The sequence below is a fragment of the Gallus gallus genome, chromosome Z (assembly GCF_016699485.2).
Source record: "Gallus gallus isolate bGalGal1 chromosome Z, bGalGal1.mat.broiler.GRCg7b, whole genome shotgun sequence".
NCBI classification, from domain to species: domain Eukaryota; kingdom Metazoa; phylum Chordata; class Aves; order Galliformes; family Phasianidae; genus Gallus; species Gallus gallus.
This window is the reverse complement of record NC_052572.1, coordinates 54,670,253-54,685,269: the sequence shown is the minus strand read 5'-3', so window position 1 is coordinate 54,685,269 and position 15,017 is coordinate 54,670,253. Positions and strand designations below refer to the sequence as shown.

Below are 15,017 nucleotides of genomic sequence, written 5' to 3'. Positions count from 1 at the left end.
AGGAATTTGTCTTTGTTCCTCGCTTCATATCAAAAGTAGAAAAGACTGACACATCTGTCCAAAAAACATGTTGTGTGAAACACATCCTACTAGGATGTGTGTAGTAGGATGTGTGAAACACATCCTACTAGAATCCACATCTAGCTTCATCAACCTAGGGTGTACAACTCTCTTCCAGTCTCTTTGTAGTCATTTGGGTTTTGTTAATTTTTTTGGCTAAGATGTTTTGCTATCAGACTGACAATATGATTTGGGCAGCCCTTGGAATCTCTTCTGTGGGACTGTTGATGGCAGTTTCCACAGAAGGGACAGGCAAGAGGCCTTTACTTAGCAAATTCTCTTTTATGGAGCATCCTGCAGAAGATCTTGGTTATAGAGATGCAGAGTTTACCTGTGTTCTGATATCCTTGATGTTTTCTGGTATCACCACCTCTTTGTAACTTCTTGACCTTCACATGTCCTGTGAACTCTCTGCATTGCTGGTTAGTGTTCTCCTTGGCATTAGTACACAATAGCATCTGGGCTATATTTACAGTAATAGAAACAGTTGATACCAACAAAGAACCCATTCTAAGCTGAAGAGCGAGGACCAAGGATGGCTCTGGGATAGCAAGAATTATTTACATTGAAAAGAGAGCTGCCATGCTTCAACAGGGTGAGATTTTTTTGGTCAAATTATTTTCTTATATGACTAGAAGGACAATAAGTGACTATATGTGCAGTATTGCCGCATATCCTCTCTTAATGAAACAAAGAAGTTGGCTTTCTGCTGAAAGTAAGATGTCCATCTGGACTGCAAGTTCTCCTTCAGTCTGACATTGCCTCTTGCAAAGAGGGAGACTCCCACTCAGGGAGCTGAACCTTTTCTCATTCCTACAGATCCATTCCTTTTGTAGGTCTGTGTCTGCACAAATACATGAGTATGCCAGTGACTCCATTAGCACAGCAATCTGATAGCATTTCATTATAAATCTGATTTTTGACAGATTTATAACCAGACTGTAGAAATTAACTGCTGGAGGAAATGTGCCATTTAGTCTCAACATGAACACATTTTATTTTTCTACATGTTTTATTTTTTCATACCAGACTTTTTTAGTGAGTAGAAAAATAACATTATGCTTGTTTTAACGTACTTCTTTTAAAGTGAAAAAAAAACAACAACAACATTTTCATAAAAATTTCAAAACTGTCTGACACAATCACATGTTTATTGCATAGTCCTCTGACATTTTTTGAGAACAGGTACCAATTAAATGACAGTCAGTGTATCAGCACATTAACATATAGCTTCAGTGAAGAAATAGAAGATGAATAAAATAAGGTTATCAGGTAAATTAAAAAAAAAAAGTGCCAGATAAACCAGTGCTGTTGATAGATGGTAGGCAGCCCTCCCTACTGCAACAAATATACTGCTGTTTATTTTTATAAGACTGAGCTGATAGCAGATCTTAAGGGCAGCACCCAATGATTCTACAGTAATCTGTGGTTTTGCCATGGCATTTGGCCAGTGAGACCAAGGTAAAGTGCTGCACACCTCTCACTGCAGATGGAGAGACTCATGAGAAAACACTAACCCTCCTACTCTGTCAGATAGGACTTGTGCAGTGTGACACAACAGTAGCTCAGTACCTGCCTCAAAGAAGCCTTGAAATCAGATAATTGATAATAGTCTTTTCTGTCTCCAAATTAATCCATTTCAGAACTCCTCACTGTCAATACAAGTAGGGTCTGTTTTGTTGGGACAAGGGGAAATGGTTTCAAAGAATACTAGATTGGATATAAGGAAGAAGTTTTTTACAATAAGGGTGGTGAAGACCTTTGAGGAACTGAAGCAGGACCTGCCTTTCATGAACCCATGCTACCTAGGCCTGATCCCCTGGCACATGCCACGTGATCTCCCTCAAGATAGGTGGTCAGTTGGACTGGATGATCTTAGAGGTCATTTCCAACCTTAGTGATTCTGTGATTCTGTGATTCTATTCTGTGAGGCACTGGCACAGGTTGCCCAGAGAGGTGATGGATGCTCCCTCGCCCCCCAGCTGAGACCCTCAAGGTCAGGCTGGATGGGGCTCTGAGCACCTGGTCTAGCTAGAGATGTCTCTGTTCACTGCAGAGAAGTTGGATTAAATGGCCTTTAAGGGTTCCTTCCATTCCTTCCAACTCAAACTATTCTGTTATCCTATGATTCTATGAAAACTGAAGGACAGTGTTGCTGGAAGTAGTTGAGCTGTCCTGAAAGCTAGATATTGATGGAGATCCTGCCTAGGCACTGTCTTCCAGACCATTGCTGTGCTTGTGAGCTAGCCTGCATCCACAACCATTCGGAGGGGTCCTGGGCAGAGATGGCAGTAATTACAGGCAAGTTATACTGGGAACACACTGAATTAGTGTCCACTAATGCCGTGGCTCATAACACTTGGCACCATCCTTTGAAGTCTATTGCAGTCAGTCCCACTTAGACCTACAGCCTGCAGTTCAGAAAACAAACAAACAAACAAATAAATTCCAAATTTATTTCAGGCTAGTTTAACAGTTTCATAGTTCCAGTATGGAGCTAGTTTCCTCTGCTGTAGAAAGCACTTTCTTTGATAGGAATCTCAAGTGCTTTGACAGTTTGCTACAAAAGGACCCTACTGTACTTGCAGAGAGTCTAAAGGATCTCACTGTAAGCAAAGCACCTGGTAACGTTGTTCTTTACCACTGTCCTCTGGAGAGAGAAATTCCAGTCAGGAAAATGTGAAGTCTGTGTTTTTCAGAAAAGGCAGTCCCATGACTGTGTTGGCGGATAGCAGAGTGAAAATTTGCTTGTGCACCACCCACAGATTTTTCTCCTTGGTCTCAGTGAGTAACTCTGTAACAGACCAGGAAGCTGATTCCTCCAGCAGAGCCTGCATGAGACCCACCAGCTCTTTCTAACAGCTTCTCACACCTTTTTCAAATGGAATGATTGCTGATTGTATCTCAGAACTGGTTTTGAATTGTAAAAAAACATTAAGAAATAAAAATAAAAATTGAGGCCTTGGAAATCTCTGTTGGAATACAAATATCAAAGTAATCTGACAAATACATTCAAGCTTCAGTGCATTAAGGAGGAGAGTGTCTGTGATAAGTGTTCTTGTTCGTACTTATCTCCCATACTTGCCTGGCCGACTGGATGACTTTTTTAGTGATGCTTTCTCACTGTAGATGTCTAAGAGATACTTGGCAACCTGTGAGAAATCTTTTGCATTTTCTGAGAGAAGTTGCCTTTGCCATATCTTTCACTCAGAAATGGAGGAATATTTCTACTCCAATCGGTATTTCCAGGAGTATGTACCAAAAGCTGTTGTTATGTTACATGGGAAGGGCCAATCCCTGCTACTCCACCGTTCCTCACCAGCCGTGGATTAAAGAGAGCTGGTTAAAGAGACTGAGCTGTTACTCTTCAGGGCTATCATATCACCTATGAAGCAAAGGGCCGCTGAAGACGGAACAGTCTTAGGTGATTTGGGGCTTGGAAGGAGTAGAGCGGCATACTCTTAATGACTCTAAAGATAGGCTTCAAAATCAATTAAAGCGTGTTTAATTCTGGAATTAGTAAACTAGCGAGTGTTTTTCTCTTTAAAGTATGCAACAGAAGACAGATTAATGCCTGCTTGGACTTTCAGAAATACTCAGGCAAAGGCTGCAGACACAGATCCCCTTTGCAGACCTGTTCAATCTGGGACATTTTAGTGGACAGTTTTTTCTTTTAACCAGTCTGAACACCTAAGGCACTGTGTTGAAATCCATTCTTTTTCAGGAAAACTTTTTGAAGATATCATGAAAAAGCCTGGTAGCTGATGTGACTTTAAATTAAGCAAGTGCTTGAGTGCTTTCTTGAATTGGAGCATGCATGCTCAGTTTTAAGTAAATTCTTGCTGAAATACTTTCCTGAAGTAGGGTTCCTGGCGATACAGAATTATCAAATTGACTTTGTATGAAATATCATTTGTGCTTGAAAGCTTGCTGGATTCTTTTCATAAGCTGTTGAATAGTCTTTACAGTCCCTGCATTTCTGTGAGCAGATAGGGCTGGGAAGTGCAGAGACGGTGCACTTATCTGCAGAGGTATAATTGTACCACTTGGAATTAATAAGAAAAAGTCTTCATAGGGAAAAGAGGAACAAGAACAGATTTTGAGTCCCCATGTTATAATGGCATTTAAGTATTTCAATACTCAATGTGATAAGGAAATAGATATGTCAGTACTGCTGCATACTTATCAGGACAAACTTCATGGTGACAGGAGTAACCTGTAATAGTCTTCTGCCACAGTAACTGTCAGGAGTGGGAAGACAGCCCTGCTACTTGAAATAACTAGGCAGAGTTAGATCTTCTTTTGTTTTAGTGATTGAATGTAATTTATAGCATTAGTGAACTCCATGGCTAACATGCAAGGGAAGTGTCAGATGTTGGCCAGAGAAGAGAAAAATCCAGATTTTGCATTCCAAGTCCATGCAAATCCTGCAGTTAGATTTGGACAGCTGGCAGGCCCTGGGACAGCATAAGGATTCCTGCACAGTTCCTTGAAGGAGAGTGATCTGTCTTAATAATCATGATAGTTTTTCTGTCTGTCCTTCTGGTTTTGTCAAAGTTCTTTTTTTTTTTTTTTTTTTTTTTTTTTTAATTAAAGATCTTCTTTAGTTAAAAGCAGTGTGTATAGTTGTTTGGTCTAAGCAGAAATTATGTTCTTTATATCTCGGTATGAATGTCACTACTGTGTATAGCATTTGAGACTTTAGAAAAGAGCCCAGATTCCCTGGTTTACTAGTTAAAGTCCAGTTCATTTTCCTACCATCCTCTGTATTATGTACCTCTGTACCTCTGTATCTTATGATACGTGATGTATGAGATAATCTGCTTATTTGGGAAAGAGAGGTGCCAGCCATTTCTTCACCAGCTTAGTTTACCACCCTGCCTGATCTCTCACAAGTGAACACTTCCACCTCATAAGAGAGGAGAAATATTGCTCCAAACTCACAACATTTTCATGGGATAATTTGATCTTCTAGGAATTACTGTAGTCATTGATGATGCAAGGGTTTTCCATGGAATATGAATTAATATGTGAGAGTGTACTTGCATTTGTTTCCCTTGTACCCCTTACAAACAGAGTCTCAGTGTGAGGTGCAGGACAGGCACTGCATGCTTGAGGATGTTCATGAAGCTGTCCTGAATTTCCAGCCCAATATGTTACTTACCTAACCTTGCTGCACAGAGACCATGGAGAAGAGCAGGGTGCAGCCTCTGAACCAGCATGAGCCAGGACTATTTTGCTATGGTTAGTCGGCCACCCACACTCTTCTTCATTGTGGGATGTTCTCCAGTGCAGCAAAGGCCACTACATAGGATAAAGTTTGTTATTGTGATGGTTGCATTCAGTCCCTTTTCTGCCATCTCCTTTAATCTAAGGTCTGTAATCTTTCAGGCCTTCTCAGCCATTTCTGGCATTTTGAGGGATATTTGAGAGTCCCCCAACAGCAAAGACCTTCCCCTATCTGTCTGTCAGTTCAGCATTCCTGGTTTTAGGCCTGCTTTTCCTGCACTGGTTCCTTCTATGCACATTTCCTCCGCGTCCTCTTTCCATTTCATGCTGCCCCTTCCCGCCACACACACATTTCCCTCTCGGTGCACCCTAGCCTGTCACTGCCTCCTGTTTTGCCACTCATGTCTGCCCTCCCTGGGTGGGGAGTGTTTTCCACAGGCCTTTCCAGACCTCTTGCAGACATTTACCACATTGCCCTAAGGTGAAAATTGACATCCTTCAAGGCAGTGGAAAAGCATGCTTTGTCTGGGAGCCCAGTTTTAACCGTGTCTCTCTTTGCACCCTTGTTCTCTTACACAATAAACATTCCCTTTCTTTTTCTTAAAAAAAAAAAAAAAAAAAAATGCAGTGTGCACATGCAGTTGCTAGGAGGGACGAACTTGCATCCCACCCAATGCTCGTGTTCAGAGCAGTAATTGTGTTACCTCGCAGATAGCTTGTGAGCTGTGTGTGTCTCTGTCCATCTTTTCTCCCATCTCAGAATCACATGAAGCAAACAAAGATTTTTCCGTGTCAGGCTGCCTTTAGCATGTGTTCATGTGTCACCTCTCGACCCTCTGTGGTGAGCCAGACGCTGTGCAGGTCTTACCATCATGCCCCTGCCAACTAGGTCAGTCTGCTGGCCTATCAGGGAGGAAGTGATCTGGTGCAGTGAAATAAGTGTCTGCCTTTTGTTTTTCTGGGTTTTTTTTTCTTTTTTCTTTTTTTTCCCTTTGCTTTGCTAAGCTTGGATTCGTGAGGGGAAGCCACTGCTGAATCCGCTTCAGGACTCGTAGAGAGAAGAAGGACATACGGCTGTGGTTCAGCAAGAGTTTATATGCTCTCAGCCTTTCCTGAAGTTTCTATCTTGCAGACCCAGCAATTTCCTGTTTCCTTCTTGCTGGTCCTGATCTTTATAGAGATAGTGCCGGAGTAAGAAAGCATTGTCTGAAGCCCAGAGAGTAATTCCCCTAGCTTGTAAGTGCTCGGTTCCAGCTTCTGGCAAAACAGCAGGCTTCTTGAATGATCTCATGTGAAGGTCCAAGGAAATCTGTTTTAGTGCATGTTGTTTCTGAGGACTGAGGCTGAAAAAATTGTTAACCAGGTTCAACAGACACTTTATTACAGCCAATGTATTACATCACCAAAGCAATGTGAAAAATTCTGAGCAGCCTTATGAAATGGACCAACAATGCCTCCGATAGAGTTTGGAATTTTTTTTCCTGAGTTTCTTTCATGGGTGTTGGTGGTTTTCTAACCCTTTGATATGTTCAGAGCTACACGGGTGCAGCTCCAGCTCTGGAACCAGAGGATCAACATAAAAGAACAAACACAACCATCTGCTCACCTGGTAAAAAAGTTCTCCTCTGTACAGACAGAGGCCACTTTTCCACTGGTCTCAGTTTTTGGTTTCTGTCCTCCTTGAAGACACCTATGTAGTTTTTGCTACCCACATTATGCTGGAACCAGCAGTTTTCCTCATTCAGTGCAATACAGAAAGGCAGAGCTTTTCTGCAGATGCAAGTACCTCTCTGCACTTTGCAAGTCAATTTCATCAAGGATGCTGGAGTGAGTTGAAGAGGCCTAGTCCTCAGTGGGAATAAAAATAGATGGTTTCACTGAGACACAGAGGGGATTAAGTGCTACAGCCAAGGTTACATGGGAAATCAATCTGCCCTGCAGATCAGGGCTGGATGTCTTTAAACTGCCCATCAGCAAGTCAAGGGGGAATTGGATTGTGTTTTTAAAGGAATGAATGAGCTTCAAGTGAGGGAATGTGGATTAGTAAAGCTACCTTTCTTATGGGGTCACACATTTTGTCATCCTAACCCTAGCTTGCATGCCCTACTGTGTGCGTTCTTCTTCCTTCCCTCTGTCCCTCCCTCACTCCATCGCAGGTCCCTTCCTCTTTCACTGGTATGAACTACAAGTAGGCTTTGCTCTACCCTTAGTTTCAGAATACAGGAACAAGCAGGAGTGTGTTTCATTCCTGCCTGGTAATCTGCTCTTTTTTTGTTCGTAAAATAAGACTGGAAGGGCCTCTGTCTGCAGTCCACTGGGGTGGCACATTTGCATGTGGCCTTCCAGTGAGAATGGCAAACCTTCCTTCATCTGCAGATGACACTTGACTTTGTCTACCTTTAGTCATAACCATCTCATTTGTCACCTTGCAGGGCTTTGAGTGTGTCCTCTGATTTTACACCAGCTTTGCAGAAACTCAACTCAAGGAGGCATGGATTCTATTCTGTTCAGGTTGCAAAGCTGTTCCCTCTCAGTCTGTACTCAGAGATCCCTTAGGACTCCTTCCAGAATCTAAGCCTAGGAGCCCACTGCTGTAGCCACTGTATTTCAGAGGGGCTTTGGAAAGCAAGATAGAGAAAAAGAATTCATTTATCTGTTTCAGGACAGAAATGGGTCAGAGATCCCCCAGGTAAGCTCAGAATTGTGTGATGTCTGCCTGATGTGAAATAATCCAAAATTAGTTGTACAGCAGTAGTTCATGTTTCAGAGAGTACTTTTTAGAAGATGCTATAGCTCTTTCTCTTTTTCTTAAAAGCTTTGGGCAGTTCTCTTAGGTGGGAGCAGATCTCATTATTCTTCACTGCCATGTGAATATTTGTATTAGCAGAGACTTTACCCAAACTGCCTGCAGTTGCTTTTTAAGGATGGCATTTCTGCATTTAGGAAGAAAAAAAGAAGAGAGAGAGAGAGAATGCACTGTGTTTAGATGTTATCTTACGCATGACATTTTCAAATTTCACTATAGCATGTAATTTATCCTTTCAGTGTAAGTTAGGGGTGTGGTACAGAGCAGCAGAATATACCAGCTTTGCTAGTTTTTACTTGTATAGCTGAAGGAAACATTACAGAAGAGAAAGGAGGTATGAATTTTGGCTAGGTGGATAAAGAACAACGCAGAGATACGTGGTCTGCAGCTGTGCTTTACCTCACCCCTGCAGGTCATTCCCAATATACATCCTCCAAGCCCCTGTCTGCTACAGAACCATGGAAATGCAGTGTTTTAGGACTAGTTATGGGCTGTATGAAATGGGCTCTGATGAACACCTGCTCCCAAACACCACATTTCTTCCGTTATGTGGCTTTCAGTGAAACCCAAAACCACAGTTAGTGTTTCTTGTTTAATTTGCAAAATAGACTTACAGTGCATACACTGAATACTGGCTTTATGCCATAAAAACTATGCATCCTTTGCACAGAAAAACTAATACTAGAATTAACTCTCACTGGGGACTTTTTTCCTCCCCTCATCCCATGCAGTTACAAAGCTCAGGCAGATTGGGACTATGGTGCTAGTGGATCAGTAATGCAGAGAAAATTATTGTGCAAGATTTATACGACAGTTTTGAACATGGGATGCCAAAAATGAAGGGTAGAGGCACTCCTCACAAATACGTGTAAAGCCTTTGTATCATGGGATTTGCTGAGAGCTGCAGATTATTTCCATCTCTTGTAATCAGTTCAGAGCAATTGCTGCTATCCCAAGCTCACTGACATCAGCTGGGAAATAACTGGTACTTTGAAACTCCACAGTGATCTGAAGTTGATTGAACTTCTGCTTAAAGAAAAGCGGTAAGCAAGACAATGAAAACAATTATAGATAGCTACAAGCCCACTCGCTGCTATATCTACCTTCATAATTCAATTTAAAACATTCCATTAGCCAGCAGCATAGCAATATGGGTTTTTGGCAGAAACACCGCAGACAGTATTGGGTTTTTTTTCTTCCCAAATCAATGCATTAGCTTTCCAAGTTCAAGGACATCCTCAGAGTGTTTGTCTCTCTAGTTTCTTAATGAAGTGAAAGGACATAGTCGCGCATATGCTGTGAGTAGGGATAAGCTTAAAAGTGAGTTTACCTGTTACAACTCATGTTTCTTACTGTACAGATGGAATTCACTCACCCAGGTTTCATCATACCTGTGGTCATGTTACGCCATATCCTGTCGTGTCAGACATCTCCTCTTGAGCTAGTAATCTAGGCTTCTTCTAAGCCAGTGAAGAAGGAAAGGGTCCTCCACAAGATAAATCACCTATCCTAAGATCTGTGTCAAGGATGTGGTCAAGCCATGGATGTAAGGCATAGATGACCCTTCACCGCTGAGCTGATGGCAATGTGTTGGCCAGCCTTTTGACAACACTGGGTGCAAAGTCCTGTTCAACCCAGGCTAGCTGAAAGAGTGTCAGACTACTTTTAAAACATGACCCTTTTTCCTGCTTGTAAGCAAGGTATAAATTTATCCCGGTCTGAGAGGTTATACATCATGCTTCGAGGAGCCAGGAGAAAGGAATGTGTTATTCTGAGGAATTAGTGCTTCGTGCTTGCATTTCATTAGCACTTAGAGGCCCCAGCCTAGATGAGGATCTAGTGAGATATGACACAATGGATGGGTGCAGTGGTGAGGAGCAGAGGGAGCCTGAGTTTTGGAAGAGCTCTTTTTGGAGTCCTGTCAGCCTGTTGGAGGAAAACACCACATGCAAACAGGGCATCGTAGAAAACATAAAACAAGGCTGGCATACTGGTGATGGATGGCAAAGTAGAGAAAAGGCATGAGAGGCAATGTCTGTACAGGCAGACAAGATTTTGATGGAGCAATAGGGAGTAATTTAAATATATCAGAAACTTGTATCTCATTGAAACAAGATAGCTAAACCATTCAAGAAGTGGTGCCGGCCACAGGGGCCTGTTCTCCCAAGTGCTAAGTTCTAAAAATGCAGTTTTCCTTGGAAGATAACGAGAAACACATGAAAAACAAATGTGACAGGGACTACTGCATCCTTATTCTCAGAAATAGCTCAGAATGCGTAAGTGGTGTTTGCTAATAGCTGACCTACTAAAAGCATGTTTTCTTTGGATTCTGTGTGTGAGGCAAGTGGTAGAAAGTCATGCATCATGTAATATAAACATGCCCCCTGGGTGCTTTTGTGTTACAAAATGCTTTGACTATCACACAACTTTTGTGTAGGCATTTGCAGCTTTCTAGTCAACTCCAGTGGAATCAGTCAGTAGATGAAACTGTCATTTCACCTCAGGGCAGAAGCTGTATTTCGGAAATAAATATACTAGGATTTGTTTAACACTGTAAGAAAATTTCTTAATTTCACAAGTCTGGACACAGACAAACAGAGACCATTTAGAAATCACCTCCACCTTTAATAGATGGCAGACAGAGACATCAGCTAGTTTTAGCCATTTAAGAATCAGGGAAAATTCTGAAGGCCTTAAGCTTGCTCTGCAGTCAGTGTGGAGAGACAGACTCAATAGCAGGGGGTGTGTATTCCACCTGCTGGGAGGATAAGGTGATTAGCTTTCTGTGGGCTGTGGAGAGAGCATTACCACTAAATGGTGAATCAAGTCAAGTCAGTCAAATCAGAATGACTTGCCACAGGTTACATAACCCATCAGTGGTGTGGTTCCTGAGCCGGGAAATGACCAGCATCCATGCTAGAAGTATTCCTACCCCCTTTTAGCAGTATCTAGAGTAAAACATATCCAAACTATGGTGTTACTGCACCAGAGATTGTGACTTGGGTGTCTGCAGCAGTAGCCTAGCCTGACTTATGTTTAACCACTCTCACAGAAGCAGTTTTGCTGTCACATGGCTTTAATGATAACCTCTTGAACTATTCATGCAATTTAAATAACTGCATGTAAGTCATACAGCCTAATTTAATAACACGTACCTGAGTGTTGCAGAAATTAAAGGGTGTTTGGTGGGCTGGATCTAGAGAAATACTCCTTCCTCATAGGCTGGGCGTGGGATACCTCCCTGAGGTATGCATTTGAACTCTGCTTTGTGTGTTAATCAGCAAAAAATGGTGTCAAATACTTGTGGGGGCAGTAGATAAGAGAGTTCACTGACATGTCAGATCCTCCGTGGACTTACCTGTTCCCTCACGTACAAATACACTTACCAGACAGTAGGAAAGTTTAAGCCATTCTGATCTGTATTTTCTCTCTTGTGTTTTCCAGCCACTTCTACATCTACAACTGGGACAAGTCATCTCACAAAATGTGACATAAAGCAGAAAGCCTTCTGTGTAAATGGGGGAGAGTGCTACATGGTTAAAGACCTCCCAAACCCTCCACGATACCTATGCAGGTAAGAAATCCTGTTTGCTTATTTTGGTGGAGCCATCAGGTTCTATAAATACTTCTTCATTAAAGGTGCACCTGAAAATTTTCTTCTCTTAGACTTGTGGCATGACGTATTTCTTCATTCTAAGTATCTGGATATGAGGCATGTGAGGGGCTAACCAAGTAATCTTCCCATGGGTTAAAAGGCACAGCAAGCCTTATTGATGTTTACCTGGCATGAAGTAGCACAATTTAAGCTGTATGTTAGATATAATGAAAAGATGTTGTAAACTAAATACACTACAAAGTCAAAAAAATGTGTATTGATAACTGCATCGGATAAGTGCTCTTTCTACAGGACAAAGAGTGGTTTATGTTTATTGTCTGACCTAATAACTGAACATTTTCTGATGACAATGTATTCTTAATTGGAGTTTCCACTGTTGTGTTTAATGCATAAAAAGAAAAGAATGTTATGGCAGTTTGTGGAGGTTACTGCTTCCTGTGAGGATCTTGATTCAAGAAGTCTTAGAAACATAAGCTGTATGTGCTGTGCCTTTCTTCTCAAGGCCTGGCATGCACTGTAGCAGGCTGTTGCAGCGATCCATTAATTTGGAAAGATTCTAGCGAGAAGTACAGTGCTGGAGTACACTTCCTGCCTGGTAGCACATCATGTAGTATTTACTTCTGGAGATTAATCTGTCTTAGCAAGTTACTGCTTCTCCCTGACTTCAGAGGGAAATCAGCATTTCATACCTTAGAGTCTATCAGGACCGACTGGAAAGCAGACTCTTATGTGCAGATATTGAAGCTTTTCAGACAGACAAGAGACAGCTTTCAGTAGAATCTGTTGTCTGCTGAAACTGTGTAGAATTTCAGACATCTTTGACTAAATATCAAATGACAGTACTTGGAAAGAAGGTTCTGATGGGTGAGTTAGCAGGTGGTCTACGATGCTTTCATTAGGTGAGAAAGGCATAGGTTGCATGGCACTGTTGTTAATTTAAAAAATAATAATAATCCACGATGTTTGCTTCACATGTAAGTTTTCTTTTGTTTTATAGATTGATGTTTTCTGGACTTTATGAGCTTTGTTTTGCTTTGGGTTTCATGGATTGCACCACTGCCAAAAGCGATTAATATTTCACTGATTTTAGAATTGTTTTTAGCTAAAGTGAATATGGAACAGTTACTGGCTCTGGTGGGCTGGGTAGCAGAGGGAAAAAAAAAGTTGTGTTGATGTACTCTTGATCACGTTACATCAACAGGACAAGATGAGCAGTGTGATGTGGCTCTCCTGGGTGTGTACCAGAGCCTACCTGCTTGTTTCTACTTTCTGTCTTAACGCTACTCAGGAAAATCCAGGGCAACAGAGCTCAGCATCTACAGATTTGCTACTAATTAGCATTATCTTGACAGTTTCAGAGCTATACAATTTTCAGCTGTTTGGGAATGTTTTTTGGTGCGTTGTTTTTCTTCTTAATATATATTCAGAGATCTGTCTGTGTTTGCTCTGTGATATAGGTTGGCTAAATTTTTTTAACATGCTGTCTCAGAGGCATTTCAGTGGAGTGGGGATTTTCGTCCTCTTGTAGAGAAGAAATAACCCTTAATTCTGGGGTTTGGAGTTGAAAGAGAAGGCAATTCCTAAATTTGGCAGATGTGCTTCTCTCTGGGTGGCCTGAGGCCTATTTGGAAAAAGCATCAGAGCTGTAAAATCAGAAGGGGTGAATCTCATTTATAGTAAAACAGCGGAATAGGATTCTTATCCTGAGGACAGTTAGGGCCACTGCTGTTTTGCTGGCATTTTGTTGTGCCCTCTAATAATTGCCAGAACTGAAACTTTATGTTGCGTAGCAGAATAGGATGCAGTGCAGCAATATAAGAAATGAAAGTGTGAGTACTTGAAAGTGGGAGTACTGGGAAACTGAAGAGATGAAATACGGTTCTCTTCTTGTTTCATTGAAAATACAGATGTCTACTTTTAATTCCAGTATTCCAGTGTTAATTAAAATAAGTATCTATCCAGTACACATTGCCTTCATTGTTCTGAGAAAATAAATCTTCTCTCAGAACATGCCTGTGGAAACAGAATGCTTGAAATATGGTACTTGCTCTTCATATTTCTGCCTCAGTAGCAAGTTCACATTTTTCCATATGGTCCATCTGTTGAGAGCAAAAACAAAATTTCTAAAGCATGAGCCATATCATTCTAAATTGGTTTTATCCCTAACCAAAAAAACATGACTCAGAATCACAACAACCATGGAATTTTCCAAGTGATAGCTCTGGTTTTGTAAACTTTTCTATTCTATTTTTAAAAAACGGACCTCCTAAGTCCATCTTCTCTTAAAATCCAGACCTATGTATTCAAAAAATGCCTTTAGTAAAATATACGTATAGTGATCCAGTATGAATTAGATCTTGATCTGATGGATCATGGAGTGAGTTCAAGGAACTTCACTGCATTTAAGAGGTAGCTAAGTGAAATAATAAATGTGTGAAGGCTTAATAATGCATTGTACAGGTACATCTGTGGTTAGAAATATGTTTCCTATATTTATTAATATTATGATCCCAGGCTGAACAACACAACCCCAAAATATGAAAGATGATAAAATAGTCTTTGAGGCTACTTAATAAATTAATGTATAAAACTTTCAGATGTTTCGTAGGAACTTGAGTCATGTTTTGAAAATGGTACAGACTTGGAAGCCTGAATGTTACTGGTGTTGCTGAGGTCCTTTCATCGTTTCTGTGCAGCTGGAAGTGTGTCCTCAAGTTCTCTGAGGACAAACAATGAGACAGCTTCTTCTGTAAATGCAAAATTAAGACCAGAGTTCCTAGCATTTGCTTCTTATCTGAAGAAAAACATATATGAATATACTATTGGTTACGCCTTTAGAGTGTTCTTTTGAAGATTTCTCCCATGAAGTCCTTGCTGGTCTGACTAATTGATTCCTTACTAGCAGAGATCATCTTTTCTACTGCTTTTTCTGTTAACGAAGAAATGAATTTACTTCCTGATTTCACTGGATGAAAATAATGTTTCTCGATTATGCTGCTGTATTCTTAAGAGCTAAAGAATGAATTACATGTTCGTTCATGATGTAGCTGGTTGCTGTACTCATATTCATGCAAAGGCTTCGATGGAGTTGACATAAAGTTCTTGAAAATGGCAAAAAGAGAAAAACTGTTTCAATGATGCTAACAAAAATTCTAAAGTTACTCATTTAAAAAATAGAATGGAAGTACTAGTTCTGATATAAACTATGAAATGGACTACTAAATGCATCTTGAAAAACCACATTCCTACAATGCATTTGCTTGTAGGCAGTGAGTGAAACAGAAACTCTTTAGTTCTGACCCATTC

General features: G+C 40.9%; 1 protein-coding gene across 20 annotated transcripts in view; it reads left to right on the top strand.

The window, feature by feature from the left end:
- NRG1 (neuregulin 1) overlaps positions 1 to 15,017 on the top strand; it is a 467,599-nt gene that overhangs the window by 424,515 nt on the left and 28,067 nt on the right. For 18 of the 20 annotated variants that reach the window (XM_040655319.2, XM_025144625.3, XM_015280406.4 and 15 more), the window contains one exon: positions 11,540 to 11,669. In XM_040655319.2, the coding sequence (XP_040511253.2) occupies positions 11,540 to 11,669 (130 nt within the window). Of the gene's footprint in view, positions 1 to 11,539; positions 11,674 to 15,017 lie in introns of those variants that run through there. The other 2 variants (XM_025144628.3, XM_040655323.2) reach the window with 1 other exon arrangement.